General features: G+C 46.0%; 1 protein-coding gene across 1 annotated transcript in view; it reads right to left on the bottom strand.

Annotated features, from left to right (window-relative positions):
- Positions 1–21317, bottom strand: part of LOC142670902 (uncharacterized) — a 67232-nt gene that overhangs the window by 36329 nt on the left and 9586 nt on the right. The window contains exons 2-5 of the mRNA XM_075847118.1: positions 17508–17615; positions 7862–7951; positions 6799–7120; positions 3731–4032 (exon numbers count right to left, since the gene is read on the bottom strand). Coding sequence (XP_075703233.1) covers positions 3731–4032; positions 6799–7120; positions 7862–7951; positions 17508–17615 — 822 coding nt within the window. The remainder of the gene's footprint in view (positions 1–3730; positions 4033–6798; positions 7121–7861; positions 7952–17507; positions 17616–21317) is intronic.

The following is a 21317-nucleotide window of genomic DNA, read 5'->3' on the forward strand; positions in this document are numbered from 1 at the left end:
TGTCACTATACATACACCTCCACCCCTTATACTGTCATAATACATACACATCCACCCCTTATACTGTCACTATACATGCACCCCCACCCCTTATACTGTCACTATACATGCACCCAACCCCATATACTGTCACTATACATACACCTCCACCCCTTATACTGGAACTATACATACACCTTCACCCCTTATACTGTCACTATACATACACCTCCACCCCTTATACTGTCACTATACATACACCTTCACCCCTTATACTGTCACTATACATACACCTTCTCCCCTTATACTGTCACTATACATACACCTCCACCCCTTATACTGTCACTATACATACACCTCCACCCCTTATACTGTCACTATACATACACCTCCACCCCTTATACTGTCACTATACATACACCTCCACCCCTTATACTGTCACTATACATACAACTCCACCCCTTATACTGTCACTATACATACACCTCCACCCCTTATACTGTCACTATACATACACCTCCACCCCTTATACTGTCACTATACATACACCTCCACCCCTTATACTGTCACTATACATACACCTCCACCCCTTATACTGTCACTATACATACACCTCCACCCCTTATACTGTCACTATACATACACCTCCACCCCTTATACTGTCACTATACATACACCTCCACCCCTTATACTGTCACTATACATACACCTCCACCCCTTATACTGTCACTATACATACACCTCCACTCCTTATACTGTCACTATACATACACCTCCACCCCTTATACTGTCACTATACATACACCTCCACTCCTTATACTGTCACTATACATACACCTCCACCCTTATACTGTCACTATACATACACCTCCACCCCTTATACTGTCACTATACATATATCTCCACCCCTTATACTGTCACTATACATACACTTCCACCCCTTATACCGTTACTGTACATACACCTCCACCCTTTATACTGTCACTATACATACACCTCCACCCTTATACTGTCACTATACATACACCTCCACCCCTTATACTGGAACTATACATACACCTTCACCCCTTATACTGTCACTATACATACACCTCCACCCCTTATACTGTCACTATACATGCACCCCCACCCCTTATACTGTCACTATACATGCACCCAACCCCATATACTGTCACTATACATACACCTCCACCCCTTATACTGGAACTATACATACACCTTCACCCCTTATACTGTCACTATACATACACCTCCACCCCTTATACTGTCACTATACATACACCTTCACCCCTTATACTGTCACTATACATACACCTTCTCCCCTTATACTGTCACTATACATACACCTCCACCCCTTATACTGTCACTATACATACACCTCCACCCCTTATACTGTCACTATACATACACCTCCACCCCTTATACTGTCACTATACATACACCTCCACTCCTTATACTGTCACTATACATACACCTCCACCCTTATACTGTCACTATACATACACCTCCACCCCTTATACTGTCACTATACATATATCTCCACCCCTTATACTGTCACTATACATACACTTCCACCCCTTATACCGTTACTGTACATACACCTCCACCCTTTATACTGTCACTATACATACACCTCCACCCTTATACTGTCACTATACATACACCTCCACCCCTTATACTGGAACTATACATACACCTTCACCCCTTATACTGTCACTATACATACACCTCCACTCCTTATACTGTCACTATACATATATCTCCATCCCTTATACTGTCACTATACATACACTTCCACCCCTTATACCGTTACTGTACATACACCTCCACCCTTTATACTGTCACTATACATACACCTCCACCCTTATACTGTCACTATACATACACCTCCACCCCTTATACTGGAACTATACATACACCTTCACCCCTTATACTGTCACTATACATACACCTCCACTCCTTATACTGTCACTATACATACACCTCCACCCTTATACTGTCACTATACATACACCTCCACCCCTTATACTGTCACTATACATATATCTCCACCCCTTATACTGTCACTATACATACACTTCCACCCCTTATACCGTTACTGTACATACACCTCCACCCTTTATACTGTCACTATACATACACCTCCACCCTTATACTGTCACTATACATACACCTCCACCCCTTATACTGGAACTATACATACACCTTCACCCCTTATACTGTCACTATACATACACCTCCACTCCTTATACTGTCACTATACATATATCTCCATCCCTTATACTGTCACTATACATACACTTCCACCCCTTATACCGTTACTGTACATACATCTCCACCCTTTATACTGTCACTATACATACACCTCCACCCTTATACTGTCACTATACATACACCTCCACCCCTTATACTGTCACTATACATGCACCCCCACCCCTTATACTGTCACTATACATGCACCCAACCCCATATACTGTCACTATACATACACCTCCACCCCTTATACTGGAACTATACATACACCTTCACCCCTTATACTGTCACTATACATACACCTCCACCCCTTATACTGTCACTATACATACACCTTCACCCCTTATACTGTCACTATACATACACCTTCTCCCCTTATACTGTCACTATACATACACCTCCACCCCTTATACTGTCACTATACATACACCTCCACCCCTTATACTGTCACTATACATACACCTCCACCCCTTATACTGTCACTATACATACACCTCCACTCCTTATACTGTCACTATACATACACCTCCACCCCTTATACTGTCACTATACATACACCTCCACTCCTTATACTGTCACTATACATACACGTTCACCCCTTATACTGTCACTATACATACACCTCCACCCCTTATACTGTCACTATACATATACCTCCACCCCTTATACTGTCACTATACATACACCTCCACTCCTTATACTGTCACTATACATACACCTCCACTCCTTATACCTTCACTATACATACACCTCCACTCCTTATACCTTCACTATACATACACCTCCACCCCTTATACTGGAAGTATATATACACCTTCACCCCTTATACTGACACTATACATACACCTCCACCCCTTATACTGGAAGTATATATACACCTTCACCCCTTATACTGACACTATACATACACCTCCACCTTTTTTTGTTTGGGGTGCACTGTCTACATGAGGGAGGTGGGGGATGTATGGCATGATCTACAAGTGGGAGGTGGGGGGATATATGGCACGATCTACAACGGGGAGGTGGGGGGATATATGGCACGAACTACATGGGGGAGGTGGGGGATTATGGCACTGTCTATAGAGAGGCTGTATGGCACAATCTATAGGGGGGCACTATCTACAACGGGGGGCTGTGTATGGCAGCCAGGGAAAGGGTGCATTCTACTGTGTGGAGGCCACTAAGAGGACATTGTACTGTGTAGGGGCACTGTGTGTGGCACTTAACGGGCTTAATACTGTGTGGGCACAATTAGAGGACAAAATACTGTGTCCTTGAAGGGGTTATAATATTTTATTAAATATTATTATTATACTGTATGGGGGGCCCTATAGGGGCATATACTGTGTGGGGCACTATATAGGGCATTTTTTTTACGATAGGGGTGGAGCACCAAAAGATAATTTTGCACGAGGGATTATTTATCCTAAGGCCGGCCCTGCACACACTTCCACTCCTCATTCTGATACTATATATACACCGCCACCCCCATACTCACAGATCGTGTTGGTTAAGCATTCCCCAGCTTCACTCCGTCTCTGTTCCAGGTCACTCAGTCTCTGTTCCAGGTCACTTAGGCTCTTCTTCTGCTGCTTGGTATAGTTCATGTTGTCTACCAGCTTATTCTGGGCTTCCAGTAGGTTTCGTTTTACATCGGAAAGCTCTTTATCCTTCAATAATAAAGTGCTCTCAGTTGAACGAAGTTGTTTCTGGGTAGTTTGAAGTATGTTTTTGGTTTTAGTGTGTTCTGTGTCTGATGTCCTCTTCTGCGTAGTGACCGATCGGAGGTTAATTTCACATCTAGAGTAGAGGAAGCAAAACCAGCAAAAAATTAACCATGATAGAGGTGAGGTGGCCTGAGAGAAAAACATCCAAATAAAATTTGAGCCTTCTTTTAAAAAAGATCATTTTCTTACATTGATGAGTGAGGGTATGTTGAGGGGTGAATAGTGGGTGTGGGTGTCCTATTTATTTTGAGCAAATACAAAATAAAACAACAAAAAGCAGGTACATTAGGAGTTGAATTGCAGCTGCCTTCATCTCAAGCAGCACCCCAATCCTCAGCTCATATGCTCTGAACTGAACCTGTCCCATCCTCCTCTGGGTGCACTTAAATACACAATTTTCTATTTCTCAGAATTCTACAGTCTTAAAGGGACACACACATTTGTGTTTAAATTTCAAACACATACATATTATACATAAACCACATATTATACATATTCCATACTTCATGACTCTTTTTAAAAAGAAAATGAGCTTACAATCTCTATACACATAACCAAATCATACAAAAGAAAAATACATCTACTTTGTGTGGCTGCAGCTCTGCCTCACCTGCCATTAATCAAGTGCCTCCTATATAAACTCAGCACACCTTCCATTCAGGTTTGATCACATGCAGGTAAGGCAGAGGTAATGCCGTGTGTTAGTGGGGAATGCCGAATCAGTTTGTCTGTAGAAACAATAGTGGACAGAGACAAAGGTTTGCTGGCAAGCAGGTGAAAGAGAGAGAGCTACAGATACACAGACAAGCTAATTCACTATTCACCCCTCAACATAGCTCTTGTGTCAGGCGGCTGCATTAAAGGCCAGTTAATGAAAAATAAAATGGCAATAAGACTGTTGGATGTAGCTTTACCATCATATAAAACATTATTCCAATCATACCAGATATAAGGAGTATTTTATTATTATTTTTTGCACGTCTTATTCAATTTTACAGTTTGATTCAGGAGTTACTAACTACTGAAACATAGAGGAAAAAAAACAAAGTCAGTGCAATTTGTACAATATAAGTACAAATAATTCACTTCAGCGCAGTTTTAGGTAGAGCCTAAAATGGAGATACCTGCTTCCACCTCTCATCAGATGTTATATAAGGTCTCCGATGATACCTATATCACTGCAACTGTACTGGGAGCAGTGGAGACCACAAAGATCTGTACTAAGAGAAGTGGACACCACAAGGATCTGTACTGGGGCAGTAGACACCACAAGGATCTGTACTGGGAGCCATGGACACTACAAGGATCTGTACTGGGAGCCGTGGACACCACAAGGATCTGTACTGGGAGCAGTGGACACCACAAGGATCTGTACTGGGAGCAGAGGACACCACATAGATCTGTACTGGGAGCCGTGGAGACCACAAGGATCTGTACTGGGAGTAGTGGACACCACAAGGATCTGTACTGGGAGCAGTGGACACCACATGGATATGAACTGGGAGCAGTGGACACCACAATTATCTGTACTGGGAGAAGTGAACACCAAAAGGATCTGTACTGGGAGCAGTGGACACCACAAGGATCTGTACTGGGGGCAGTGGAGACCACAAAGATCTGTACTGGGAGCTGTGGAGACCAGAAGGATCTGTACTGGGAGCAGTGAACACCACAAGGATCTGTACTGGGAGCAGTGAACACCAAAAGGATCTGTACTGGGAGCAGTGGACACCACAAGGATCTGTACTGGGAGAAGTGAACACCAAAAGGATCTGTACTGGGAGCAGTGAACACCAAAAGGATCTGTACTGGGAGCAGTGGACACCACAAGGATCTGTACTGGGGGCAGTGGAGACCACAAAGATCTGTACTGGGAGCTGTGGAGACCAGAAGGATCTGTACTGGGAGCAGTGAACACCACAAGGATCTGTACTGGGAGCAGTGGACACCACAAGGATCTGTACTGGGAGCCGTGGACACCACAAGGATCTGTACTGGGAGCAGAGGACACCACATGGATCTGTACTGGGAGCCGTGGAGACCACAAGGATCTGTACTGGGAGTAGTGGACACCACAAGGATCTGTACTGGGAGCAGTGGACACCACATGGATCTGTACTGGGAGCAGTGGACACCACAATTATCTGTACTGGGAGAAGTGGACACCACAAGGATCTGTACTGGGAGCAGTGAACACCAAAAGGATCTGTACTGGGAGCAGTGGACACCACAAGGATCTGTACTGGGTGCAGTGGAGACCACAAAGATCTCTAATGGGAGCTGTGGAGACCACAAGGATCTGTACTGGGAGCAGTGGACACCACAATGATCTGTACTGGGAGAAGTGGACACGACAAGGATCTGTACTGGGAGCAGTGGAGACCACAAGGCTCTGTACTGGGAGAGGTGGACACCACAAGGATCTGTACTGGGAGCAGTGGAGACCACAAGGATCTGTACTGGGAGAAGTGGACACCCCAAGGATCTGTACTGGGAGAAGTGGACACCACAAGGTGCAGTGGACACCAAAAGAAGAGACCCTAAAAATACGATCTACGACTTGGAAGAGCCATGACAAGGATACGTTATCAAAACACTTGTCAGCATCTAAAGTAACAAATGAAGGGCATTCAACACAATCCACCAAATCCAAATGTAAAAAGTTGTCCTTGACCACAGCGTGAGATATTCTGTAGTCCTCCTCTCTGAGCAACCAAAATGAAACCAACCAAAGGATGTGACAGTTCTCCTCATGTACAGAGACTTCATGATAATGACCTACAGTACATTCTCACCACATTCTGGGTTCTCTGTGAATATATGTAGTTCAGCCACTTACTGTGAGAGCTTTTTCTTTACTTCTCCGAGTTCATTCTCAGTGCCCTGGAGTCTACTCAGGGTGGACTTTGTTTCTTCGTTCTCCCTTATCGTTCTCTGGAGCTCCTGGGTGGTGGTCTTCCACTTTTCCTGCATTTGAGTCAGTAAAGCCTTGGTCTTCTCCAGTTCTTGCTGGGTCTGTCTCTGGTTCTCTTTAAGCATTTGGACCATGGAGTCTTTTTTCAGGTTATTTTGGGTAAATCTGGAACCAAGATCTTCATGTTCTCCCTGTAGTTGTTGTAATTTTGCCGCTGTGTTGAGGTGGCGCTCCGACACCTGAGATACTGACGCACATTATAAAGAGGAATTATATGGAGGACAATAGATTAGAAACAGACTATATACTTAGGGTTAGAGTTAGGACACCTTTAAGGGTAGGTTCAGATCTTCAGGGGGACAGTGATAAAGGTCCCACCTAATATTACCGGCTTAACACACGAGGAAGAACAGCTGCGTCTGAGCAAATTAAATATTGATAAAGCCCATGGCCCAGACGATATTCATCCACGGGTATTAAGGGAATTATTGTTCAGTAATGGACAAACCTTTGTATCTCATCTTTTTAGACTCTTGTAACAGGATCAGTGCCACAGTATTGATGTTGTACCAATATTTAAGAAGGTGAAACCTGGTAACTACCATCCAGTAAGTCTGACATCTTATGTAAAATATGTGAGGGTATTCTAGTCCAGTAAGTATGACACCTATTGTATACAAAATAATTGAGGACATTCTAAGAGATGAACTACAAAAGTATATATCAGAGAAAAGTCTAATAACTGATAACCAGCATGGAGTCACGAAAAACAGCTCATGCCCAACCAACATGCTCGAGTTCTACGAGAAGATGAGTGCAAATCTGGATGTTGGTCATGCGGCTGATGTGATGGATTTTGCAAAAGCATGAACAATCACATCTCAATCTTGGCATTTAGTTTAGGTAAAGAAGAGCTAGAGAGGCGTCACATTTTCATGGGTTTAAATAACACTTTATATTCAGGTCTATAAACTCTGTTGATACTCACATCGTACTGAAAGCCCAATAATGATCGATATGAGAGTGCAGGAGAGGAGGATGAGTGTGATAGTGACAAAATGGGGGAGAGTCCAGAACCCTAAACATGAAGCAAATGAAAAAGTGTTTTACATTACATTATATATATATATATATATATATATATATATATATATAGAGAGAGAGAGAGAGAGAGAGAGAGAGATTACAGTGTAGTATACAGGTGAGGACGAGGCTTTATACTGTGTATATTATATATATCTATAGATTACAGTGTAGTATACAGGTTAGGACGAGGCTTTATACTGTGTATATTATATATATTTATATATATAGATTACCGTGTAGTATACAGGAGAGGACGAGGCTTTATACTGTGTGTATATATATATATATATATATATATATATATATATATATATATATACATAGCTTACAGTGTAGTATACAGGAGAGGACGAGGCTTTATACTGTATATATTTTATACATATATATATATATATATATATATATAGAGAGAGAGAAAGAGAGAGAGAGAGATTACAGTGTAGTATACAGGAGAGGACGAGGCTTTATACTGTGTATATTATATATATATATATATATATACATAGATTACAGTGTAGTATACAGGAGGGGACGAGGCTTTACACTGTGTATATTATATATATATATATATATATACATAGATTACAGTGTAGTATACAGGAGAGGACGAGGCTTTATACTGTATATATTTTATACATATATATATATATATATATATATAGAGAGAGAGAAAGAGAGAGAGAGAGATTACAGTGTAGTATACAGGAGAGGACGAGGCTTTATACTGTGTATATTATGTATATATATATATATATATATATATATATACAGTCCAATGGTAGATGAACACAGCACTCCAATGGTTTCCAGAAAATCAGGCCATGTGCTCGTTACCTGGGGGTGAATCAATTCCCCAAGAGAATAGAGAGAAACATAGACCACAGCAACGGCACCAGGACTTCAGAGTAGATGAAAGCAAAAAGTGGATTTATTCACCTCAATAAAGCAACGTTTCGGTTCAACAGGAACCTTTCTCAAGCCATAACAAACTAAACAAAGTGTCAAGTATTTATAGGAGGAGTATACATAAATTGGCAATTACATAATTAAATGCATAATACCATCAAAACATATACATAAAAATGTGTCAGTTATGTAAAAAGACATATAAAACATGTGCATAGTTCTCCCACTGTAAAGCATATAGATATCATGAAATACATACAACAGTGTAGTGGTAAACAAACAAAGTGCTATGATTAGGGGCAATTGTGAATGATTGGAAGCAGGCAGAGGCTCATTAAATCTAACCAGAAGTGTACTTACTGTACAAACGTTTGTCCATGCCGAGAATGGGGAATTGCGCCCGACACACACAAGTGTGTCAACTGCGCATGTCCCAAGATGGCGCCCAAACCGGATATTAAGTCCGGTGGAACGCATCTGGCAGTAAATCCCCACTGCGCATGCGCCACATCGGAACATGCGTTCCACCTCTATTGCGCACGCGCCAGCTGGGATTCGTAATATATGCAGAGCAGAGATTGCTAATATTAAAAACAAGACTGTGATTTGTCATAATCAACAGGATATCGTGGATTATAAGGTTCAACCCCCACAGAATTATATGGGTTTAGAACCAAATCGGGAGATTTAGATAAAGGGAGCTGAAAAGACACTACTAATAGTGTACTCTGGCGCCCCCCACTGATAGAAAGAAAAAATTGTATGTCATAATGGATCACTGTTATTAACTATGATCACCAATGGGGCAAAAAAAATGAGCCCATAGTAGAGCCCATGTGGGCTCTACTATGTGGGTGAGACCACTACAGAGGTACGTCTCAGGTTGAGAAACCATAGATCAAACATCAAGACTAAAAGGCAGGATTTACCAGTGTCTCGACACTTTGTTGAGAAGGGACACAGCCTGTCACAGTTGAGATTCAGAATCATTGACTCTGTGCCTCAGCTGAGACGTGGCGGTGATAGGGGCCGGATGCTTAAAAGAAAAGAGCTCGAGTGGATTTTTAAATTAGAGACCATGTCTCCTAAGGGATTAAATATAGAATATCCGTGTGGTCCACATATATAAGGATGGGCCATCTATTCTCTCCCCAAGATCGATAGAGATATGATTGGTTGACGTTCTCAAAGGTGTAATTTTGTGTTCTTGATGTATGTTTTTTGAGGTCCGATTTTGACCTCTTTCTAACATGCATTTTTATATTTACATTTGTTTTTATATTTCATATACATTGTGTATTTTCTTCTTGTATATTTCAGATACACAATCACATGTCAAGCAATTCTTGAGAGATATTGCAAAGCGGCAGAAGTCTTCTTGTTTCTATTTATAAAAACGTCAAATTTATGTTTGGATTATATATGTATTGAGCCACATGAGATAGCTTATTAAAAATAACATGGGTCGTGGAGAATCATATATTTGGATTTTATGGTCCTCATATTGTGGACGTTCGTATCTGCATTTTGGGCATCTGTATCTATGTCTCATTATTTTTTTCAAAATGTGGGCGCAGTATCAATATTTAACGCATACTGTCTTATTCAGACAGATGCGCTTCTCCTTGAAGGTGACATTCACATGGGAATGTTATATTCCTGTTTGAATGCTAAACTTTCCTTATAGCACAATATTTTCATTTTTTTTGCCCCATTGGTGATCATAGTTAATAACAGTGATCCATTATGACATACAATTTTTTCTTTCTATCAGTGGGGGGCGCCAGAGTACACTATTAGTAGTGTCTTTTCAGCTCCCTTTATCTAAATCTCCCGATTTGGTTCTAAACCCATATAATTCTGTGGGGGTTGAACCTTATAATCCACGATATCCTGTTGATTATGACAAATCACAGTCTTGTTTTTAATATTAGCAATCTCTGCTCTGCATATATTACGAATCCCAGCTGGCGCGTGCGCAATAGAGGTGGAACGCATGTTCCGATGTGGCGCATGCGCAGTGGGGATTTACTGCCAGATGCGTTCCACCGGACTTAATATCCGGTTTGGGCGCCATCTTGGGACATGCGCAGTTGACACACTTGTGTGTGTCGGGCGCAATTCCCCATTCTCGGCATGGACAAACGTTTGTACAGTAAGTACACTTCTGGTTAGATTTAATGAGCCTCTGCCTGCTTCCAATCATTCACAATTGCCCCTAATCATAGCACTTTGTTTGTTTACCACTACACTGTTGTATGTATTTCATGATATCTATATGCTTTACAGTGGGAGAACTATGCACATGTTTTATATGTCTTTTTACATAACTGACACATTTTTATGTATATGTTTTGATGGTATTATGCATTTAATTATGTAATTGCCAATTTATGTATACTCCTCCTATAAATACTTGACACTTTGTTTAGTTTGTTATGGCTTGAGAAAGGTTCCTGTTGAACCGAAACGTTGCTTTATTGAGGTGAATAAATCCACTTTTTGCTTTCATCTACTCTGAAGTCCTGGTGCCGTTGCTGTGGTCTATGTTTCTCTCTCTATATATATATATATATATATATAGTAACGATGGGGATAGGGAAACAGACAAGTGAGCCCTAATCTACCCGCCACTCAGTCCCTGCCTACTTGCAACGACCCGCCCTAGGCGACGGGGTACAACTGGGCGACGGTCCCTACACTGAATAGGTGCACGACAGACAAACAGACAAGCGTACAAAGAAGCAAGGGAAATGGGGAAGTTGCCCACGGAACACCGTGAGCAACAAGCGAGGTGAACGAGCCGAGTCAAATCAGGACATGAGCGAGGTACAAATACGCAGAGCAGAAGAGTGGTCAAAAAAGCCAAGGTCAATCACAAGCAGAGGATAAGTAGTTCAAGAAGCTGCAGCAGGGCCAGGAAACCAACAGAGAAGAATCACAAGCAAGGAGGAACAGGAAAGGCAGGTATAAATAGACAGAGGGCGGGAGCTAGCTCCGTCTGGCCAGGCTGTGATAGGCTCTCCCACTCCTAAGCCTGCCATCCTGAGTGGTGGAAGATGGAGTCAGTCTTACAGACATAGAAGCAGGTGCAGACTGATTACCTATGGGCGTGGACACAGAAACTGTGCGTGGCCGATCCTTTACAGTACCCCCCTTTTATGAGGGGCCACCGGACCCTTTCTAGGTGGACCTGGTTTACTGGGGAAACGAAGGTGGAACCTTGTGGCGGAACGGGTGACGGTTACAGGCACTGTACCCAAATAAAGGTTAAGCCTGCCGCAAACCGTCGCACTCCCGCCATCCGGGGGCCATAGCTTAGATGGCACCCGGTGCTAGATGGGGATATGTCCCCTCAAACTGCATTACGTTATGTTTGATAGCCAGTTGATTTATATTGTATTGTATTCAGTGCTGCTTCACTGTCCTCCCCTCTTGAGTTAATCTTACACTGTAGGAGAATGAGTCACAGACTGCAAGCGGGAACTTGTCTGAAGGTAAATAAGAAAAAGGAGGGGGCAAGAGCAGAAAACACATGGCCTGATTCCTGAGGGAGGGGTGAGTGAGGGAGATAGTGGTGCTGTGTGAGCTCTCAGCTAGTTGCTGTCCAGGAGAGGATGAGATAGCAGTGTGAGCTGCAGGCAGGGGCTATCTACCTCAGAGATGGTACCTGACCTAGGGACAGTAATAGAGGACAAGTGCTGGAGTCCCATCTAACTAAGGAGGATCTGGAGACACCCCAAAGGATGAAAGGTACAGTGGAGAGACCCCATAGTGAGGTAGCCTGTCCCATCCAGCCCAGAGGGGAGAAGCAGCGGTGCATTGTTTCTGTGTGTGTCTGTCCCTGTTAATAAACGCGCCGCTGTGGCTTGTCCCCTGTTAATCTGTGTCGCCTGAATCTATCGCCCACATTCTCTTGGCGTAAACCGACCCCCACTGACCCGGTTTTGCCACAAACCTCCTGACCAATACCCCAGCGTGAACATCCCGGGCGGGTACCCAAGTCCTCTCCTCAGGCCCGTATCCTCTCCAATGGACCAGGTACTGGAGGGAGCCTTGGACCATCTTGCTGTCCACAATCATGGCCACCTTGAATTCTACCCCCTCAGGGGTTAGAACAGGGTCCGGAGGTTTCCTCGAGGGAGCCAAGTACGGGGAGGAGCATTTAAGGAGGGAGGCATGAAACACGTTGTGTACTCGAAAAGATGGGGGCAACTCCAGTCGGAAGGAGACAGGATTGAGGACTTCAATAACCTTGTACGGCCCTATAAACCGGGGAGCAAACTTCTTGGACGGGACTTTAAGGCGCAAATTTTTTGACGATAGCCACACGAGATCCCCGACCATAAACAAGGGGTTAGCAGAACGTCTTCTATCTGCCTGAGTTTTTTGTATGCTCTGGGACGCCTCTAGGTTCTTCTGAACCTGGGCCCAGACTGTGCACAGTTCCCGATGAACGACCTCTACCTCGGGATTGTTGGAACTACCAGGTGAAACGGAGGAGAACCGTGGATTAAACCCAAAATTACAGAAAAAGGGGGAGATCCCTGACGAGTTACTGACCCGGTTATTAAGGGAAAATTCGGTGAGGGGAATGAATGAGACCCAATCATATTGACAGTCAGAGATAAAACACCTTAAATATTGTTCTAGAGACTGATTAGTCCTCTCAGTTTGGCCATTAGTTTCAGGATGGAAGGCAGAGGAGAAGGACAGATCAATCTCCAACTTTTTACAGAAGGCTCTCCAAAACAATGAAACAAATTGTACCCCTCTGTCAGAAACAATATTGACAGGGACCCCATGGAGACGCAGGATGTGTTTGACAAACAAGGTAGCTAACGTCTTAGCATTGGGTAGTTTCTTGAGGGGCACAAAGTGGCACATCTTACTGAAGCGGTCTACTACAACCCACACCACCGACTTGCCTTGAGATGGAGGAAAATTGGTGATAAAATCCATGGAGATATGGGTCCAAGGTCTCTGGGGAATGGGCAAAGAACGTAGTAAGCCCGCTGGTCGGGACCTGGGAGTCTTGGACCTGGCACAAACTTCACAAGCGGCGACGTAGCCCTTAACGTCTTTAGGCAACCCAGGCCACCAATAGTTTCTGGCAATGAGGTGCTTGGTACCCAGGATGCCTGGATGACCAGATAGTGCGGAGTCATGATTTTCCCTAAGTACCCTTAGCCGGAATTGCAGGGGAACAAACAGCATGTTCTCAGGAAGGTTCCCGGGAGCTGAACCTTGATCAGCCACAATTTCCGAGACTAAATCAGAATCAATAGAGGAAATGATTATAGACCCAGCCCTATAGGTGACCAAAAAGTTGAATCTGGTAAAAAACAACGCCAATCGAGCTTGTCTCGGGTTTAGCCTACGGGCAGATTCTAGGAAAACCAGATTCTTGTGGTCGGTAAGGACCGTTACCTGGTGCCTAGCCCCCTCCAGGAAGTGGCGCCACTCTTCAAATGCCCATTTAATGGCTAAGAGTTTGCGGTTGCCAATATCATAGTTACTCTCAGTGGGCGAAAACTTCCTGGAGAAGTAGGCACAGGGACGGAGATGGGTGAGGGACCTGGTACCCTGGGACAAGACAGCCCCCACTCCCACCTCGGACGCGTCAACCTCCACGATAAATGGCTCGATTTGGTTGGGCTGAACCAACACCGGGGCCGAGATAAAGCACTTCTTAAGGACCTCAAAAGCCTGGACAGCCTCAGGAGGCCAGTGGAGGAGATCAACACCTTTGCGAGTGAGATCCGTAAGAGGCTTGTGATTATGTAACGATGGGGATAGGGAAACAGACAAGTGAGCCCTAATCTACCCGCCACTCAGTCCCTGCCTACTTGCAACGACCCGCCCTAGGCGACGGGGTACAACTGGGCGACGGTCCCTACACTCAATAGGTGCACGACAGACAAACAGACAAGGGTACAAAGAAGCAAGGGAAATGGGGAAGTTGCCCACGGAACACCGTGAGCAACAAGCGAGGTGAACGAGCCGAGTCAAACCAGGAGATGAGCGAGGTACAAAAACGCAGAGCAGAAGAGTGGTCAGAAAAGCCAAGGTCAATCACAAGCAGAGGATAAGTAGTTCAAGAAGCTGCAGCAGGGCCAGGAAACCAACAGAGAAGAATCACAAGCAAGGAGGAACAGGAAAGGCAGTTATATATATATACATACAGATTACAGTGTAGTATACAGGAGAGGACGAGGCTTTATACTGTGTATATATATATATATATATGCAGATTATAGTGTAGTATACAGGAGAGGACGAGGATTTATACTGTGTATATTATATATATATATATATATATATATATATATATATATATATATATAGATTACAGTGTAGTATACAGGGGAGGAAGAATATTATACTGAGTATATTATATATATATATATATATATATATATATATATATATATATATATATATATATATATATAGATAGATTACAGTGTAGTATACAGGAGAGGGCGAGGCTTTATACTGTGTATAATGTGTGTGTATATATACAGTGAAGGAAATAAGTATTTGATCCCTTGCTGATTTTGTAAGTTTGCCCACTGTCAAAGACATGAACAGTCTAGAATTTTTAGGATAGGTTAATTTTACCAGTGAGAGATAGATTATATATATATATATATATATATATATATATATATATATATATATAAAAAAAACAGAAAATCACATTATAATCAAATGATCTCTATTTATTTGCATTGTGCACAGAGAAATAAGTATGTGACCCCCTACCAACCATTAAGAGTTCAGCCTCCTCCAGACCAGTTACATGCTCCAAATCAACTTGGTGCCGGCATTATAGACAGCTCTTACATGGTCACCTGTATAAAAGACTCCTGTCCACAGACTCAATTAATCAGTCTGACTCTAACCTCTACAACATGGGCAAGACCAAAGAGCTTTCTAAGGATGTCAGGGACAAGATCATAGACCTGCACAAGGCTGGAATGGGCTACAAAACCATAAGTAAGACGCTGGGTGAGAAGGAGACAACTGTTAGTGCAATAGTAAGAAAATGGAAGACATACAAAATGACTGTCAATCGACATCGATCTGGGGCTCCATGCAAAATCTCACCTCGTGGGGTATCCTTGATCCTGAGGAAGGTGAGAGCTCAGCCGAAAACTACACGGGGGGAACTTGTTAATGATCTCAAGGCAGCTGGGACCACAGTCACCAAGAAAACCATTGGTAACACATTACGCCGTAATGGATTAAAATCCTGCAGTGCCCGCAAGGTCCCCCTGCTCAAGAAGGCACATGTACAGGCCCGCCTGAAGTTTGCAAATGAACATCTGTATGATTCTGAGAGTGATTGGGAGAAGGTGCTGTGGTCAGATGAGACTAAAATTGAGCTCTTTGGCATTAACTCAACTCGCCGTGTTTGGAGGAAGAGAAATGCTGCCTATGACCCAAAGAACACCGTCCCCACTGTCAAGCATGGAGGTGGAAACATTATGTTTTGGGGGTGTTTCTCTGCTAAGGGCACAGGACTACTTCACCGCATCAATGGGAGAATGGATGGAGCCATGTACCGTCAAATCCTGAGTGACAACCTCCTTCCCTGCACCAGGATGTTAAAAATGTCTCGTAGCTTGGTCTTCCAGCACGAAAATGACCCGAAACATACAGCCAAGGCATCAAAGGAGTGGCTCAAAAAGAAGCACATTAAAGTCATGGAGTGGCCTAGCCAGTCTCCAGACCTTAATCCCATCGAAAACTTATGGAGGGAGCTGAAGATCCGAGTTGCCAAGCGACAGCCTCGAAATCTTAATGATTTACAGATAATCTGCAAAGAGGAGTGGGCCAAAATTCCATCTAACATGGGTGCAAACCTCATCATCAACTACAAAAAACGTCTTACTGCTGTGCTTGCCAACAAGGGTTTTGCCACCAAGTATTAAGTCTTGTTTGCCAAAGGGATCAAATACTTATTTCTCTGTGCACAATGCAAATAAATAATATAATTTTGACAATGTGATTTTCTGTTTTTTTTTTTTTATATAATCTCTCTCTCACTGGTAAAATTAACCTAGCCTAAAAATTCTAGACAGTTCATGTCTTTGACAGTGGGCAAACTTACAAAGTCAGCAAGGGATCAAATACTTATTTCCTTCACTATATATATATATATATATATATATATATATATATATATATATATTCAGGTGAAAAAAGTCCTAATGTTGGACTGAAACGTCGCACCTCTGTATGTTGGCTTGAATAAATCACAGTTTTTTTCATTCATCCTGTTGTAGTGCTGCAAGATTTTTTTCACCTGAATATTGATACAGTCCTAGGATCTGGACTGCTTGCTGGCACCCGTTCACATATGTAAGCTTTATCTTACTGAGATTGAGTGCTGCTGCTTTCTCTGTTTGAATATACATATATATATATTAGATTACAGTGTAGTATACAGGAGGGGACTAGGCTTTATACTGTGTATATTATATATATATATATATATATATATATATATAGATTACAGTGTAGTATACAGGAGGGGACTAGGCTTTATACTGGGTATATTATATACAGTATATATACTACAGTGCAGTGTAATAAGTTATAATTCTTTGGTCCCGATGCGGCGCTTTCGTTACCTCTTGGACACGTCTTCGGACACTTGGTTTGTTTTTTTCTCTGTTTTGGGATAGTCACGTTTTCGTATGTCAGGTCCCAGTCATTTTCGTTCTGCTCCTGGGTGACACCTGTGAATTTGAGATGTAGATGGAGCAGCATTTAGTTTAATGGGGCCGGTTATTCACTTATCGCGTTGTCTCAGCTCTTACAGGAGAATTGTTTCGGTTTTGTTACATTCCGTTTTTCTCCCTGTGTTTCTGAGTACTGACATTACGCCGCGCGCCGCCAACCATCACATGTTCTCGGTAACAAGTCCCTTTACTGTTTGGAAGGCCTCATTAATGGCTGATTATTGGGTAGGGGTCTGGGCTTCTCATTACAACTTTCTACGTTATAGTCCTGTAAGGACCACTACTTTTATTTAGATCCCTCCCCTGAGGATTACCTGAGGCCGGGTCGGCCAGCTTCATGTTCAGCTGCAGTATTATCGGTGGGATTCTCAGTGTGTAGGTTTATTACACCTCACAGTGATATCAGAGGGCGGCTCAGTGTCTTCTGTGGACGTGCCTGACCCTCCAGAGCAGCAGTCCCCCGCACCGGATTATTCTGGAGCTCTATCATTATCTAAAAACACTGAACTGCAGCTCGTCTACTCTACCCCTGGGGCAAGGACTGCTGACCACTGCTCCCCGCCCTATAACTAAATACCCTGGCGGGGGTAGACTGGTTTGTTGATGCCTCTCCTAACACCCGGGCACATGCCTCACTTTCCCCAAGCTGTACCCTGGATCAAAATTACCTAGTAGTTTATTTTACAAGGGATTTCCTGGACCAGACGACCCTTGTAAAGTGTTTCTGTCATCTCAGTATGTTCCTCTATGTAGTCGCAGCATATTATAGGCAGGCGCTGCTCGTAACTCCAATTCTACAGAGAAATAGTCAGCCACCTTGCCCTCCTGTGTGGTGGCAGCCTCCCCTGCCCCCCTTTGAGGTGGCAGCCTCCCCCGCCCTCCTGTGCGGTGACATCCTCCCCCATCCTGCAGTGTGGTGACAGCCTCCATGACCTCCTGTGTGGTGGCAGCCTGCCCACCCTCCTGTGTGGTGGCAGCCTTCCCCACTCTCCTGTGTGGTGACAGCCATCCCCGCCCTTCTGTGTGGTGACATCCTCCCCCATCCTACTGTGTGGTGACAGCCTCCATTACCTACTGTATGGACGCAGCCTGCCCGCCCTCCTGTGTAGTGACAACCTCCCCCGCCCTCCTGTGTGGTGGCAGCCCCCCACCCTCCTGTGTGGTGACAGACTCCCCCATCCTCCTGTGTGGTGACAGCCTCCATAACCTCCTGTGTGGTGGCAGCCTGCCCGCCCTCCTGTGTGGTGGCAGCCTCCCCCGCCCTCCTGTGTGGTGACAGCCTCCATGACCTACTGTGTGGTGGCAGCCTGCCGACCCTCCTGTGTGGTGGCAGCCTCCCCCGCCCTCCTGTGTGGTGACAGCCTCCCCCGCATTCCTGTGTGGTGACAGCCTCCCCCATCCTCCTGTGTGGTGACAGCCTCCATGACCTACTGTGTGGTGGCAGCCTGTCCGCGCTCCTGTGTGGTGACAACCTCCCCGTCCTCCTATGTGGTGGCAGCCACCCCCGCCCCCCTGTGTGGTGACAACCTCCCCCGCCCTCCTGTGTGGTGGCAGCCCCCCACCCTCCTGTGTGGTGACAGACTCCCCCATCCTCCTGTGTGGTGACAGCCTCCATAACCTCCTGTGTGGTGGCAGCCTGCCCGCCCTCCTGTGTGGTGGCAGCCTCCCCCGCCCTCCTGTGTGGTGACAGCCTCCCCCGCCTTTTTGTGTGGTGATAGCCTCCCCCATCCTCCTGTGTGGTGACAGCCTCCATGACCTACTGTGTGGTGGCAGCCTGCCGACCCTCCTGTGTGGTGGCAGCCTCCCCCGCCCTCCTGTGTGGTGACAGCCTCCCCCGCATTCCTGTGTGGTGACAGCCTCCCCCATCCTCCTGTGTGGTGACAGCCTCCATGACCTACTGTGTGGTGGCAGCCTGTCCGCGCTCCTGTGTGGTGACAACCTCCCCGTCCTCCTATGTGGTGGCAGCCACCCCCGCCCCCCTGTGTGGTGACAGCCTCCCCCATCCTCCTGTGTGGTGACAGCCTCCTTGACCTCCTGTGTGTTGGCAGCCTGCCCGCCCTCCTGTGTGGTGACAGCCTCCCCCATCTTCCTGTGTGGTGGCAGCTTAACCCGCCCTCCTGTGTGGTAAGAGCCTCCCTGCCGTCCTGTGTGGTGACAGCCTCCCTGTCCTCCTGTGTGGTGGCAGCCTCCTCCGCACCTCCTGTGTGGTGACAGCATCCATGACCTCCTGTGTGGTGACAGCCTCCCTGCCGTCCTGTGTAATGGCAGCCTCCCTGCCCTCCTGTGTGGTGACAGCCTCTGCCATCCTCCTGTGTGGTGGCAGCTCCCCCGCTCTCCTGTGTGGTGACAGCCTCCCCCGCCATCCTGTGTGGAGACAGCCTCCCCCGCCCTCCTGTGTGGTGACAGCCTCCCCTGCCCTCCTGTGTGGTAACAGCCTCCCCTATCCTCCTGTGTGGTGATAGCCTCCATGACCTCCTGTGTGGTGGCAGCCTGCCCGCCCTACTGTGTGGTGACGGCCTCCCTGCCCTCCTGTGTGGTGGCTGCCTCCCCCGCCCTCCTGTGTGGTGACAGCCTCCCCCATCTTCCTGTCTAGTGGCAGCCTCCTATGTGGTAAGAGCCTCCCTGCCGTCATGTGTGGTAACAGCCTCCCTGTACTACTGTGTGGTGGCAGCCTCCCCCACTCTCCTGTGTGGTGACAGCCTCCCCCATCTTCCTGTGTGGTGGCAGCCTAACCCGCCCTCCTGTGTGGTAAGAGCCTCCCTTCCGTCCTGTGTGGTGACAGCCTCCCTGTCCTCCTGTGCGGTGGCAGCCTCCCCCGCCCTCCTGTGTGGTGACAGCCTCCCCTATCCTCCTGTGTGGTGGTAGCCTACCCCGCCCTCCTGTGTGGTGACAGCCTCCCCCGCCCTCCTGTGTGGTGCCAGCCTCCAAGACCTACCGTGTGGTGGCAGCCTGCCCGCCCTCCTGTGTGGTGGCAACCTCCCCGTCCTCCTGTGTGGTTGCAGCCTTCCCCGCCCTTCTGTGTAGTGGCAGCCTCCCCCGCCCTCCTGTGTGGTGACAGAATCCCCCATCCTCCTGTGTGGTGGCAGCCTACCCCACCCTCCTGTGTGGTGACAGCCTCCCCCATCCTCCTGTGTGGTGCCAGCCACCTTGACCTCCTGCCCGCCCTCCTGTGTGGTGACAGCCTCCCCCATCTTCCTGTGTGGTAAGAGCCTCCCGCCGTCCTGTGTGGTGACAGCCTCCCCCGCCCTCCTGTGTGGTGACAGCCTCCCTCATCCTCCTGTGTGGTGCCAGCCTCCATGACCTACTGTGTGGTGGCAGCCTAACCACCCTCCTGTGTGGTGACAACCTCCACGCCCTCCTGTGTGGTGGCAGCCTCCCCCATCCTCCTGTGTGGTGACAGTCTCCATGACCTCCTGTGTGGTGGCAGCCTGCCCGTTCTCCTGTGTGGTGGCAGCCTCCCCCATCCTCCTGTGTGGTGACAGCCTCCCCCGCCCTCCTGTGTGGTGCGAGCCTCCATGACCTATTGTGTGGTGGCAGCCTGCCCGCCCTCCTGTGTGGTGACAACCTCCCCGCCCTCCTGTGTGGTGGCAGCCTCCCCACCATCCTGTGTGGTGACAGCCTCCCCCGCCCTCCTGCATGGAGAAAGTCTCCCCCATCCTCCTGTGTGGTGACAACCTCCCCGCCTTTAAAGGATCTGCC

Source organism: Rhinoderma darwinii, assembly GCF_050947455.1.
Source record: "Rhinoderma darwinii isolate aRhiDar2 chromosome 1 unlocalized genomic scaffold, aRhiDar2.hap1 SUPER_1_unloc_18, whole genome shotgun sequence".
Taxonomy (NCBI): Eukaryota; Metazoa; Chordata; class Amphibia; order Anura; family Rhinodermatidae; genus Rhinoderma; species Rhinoderma darwinii.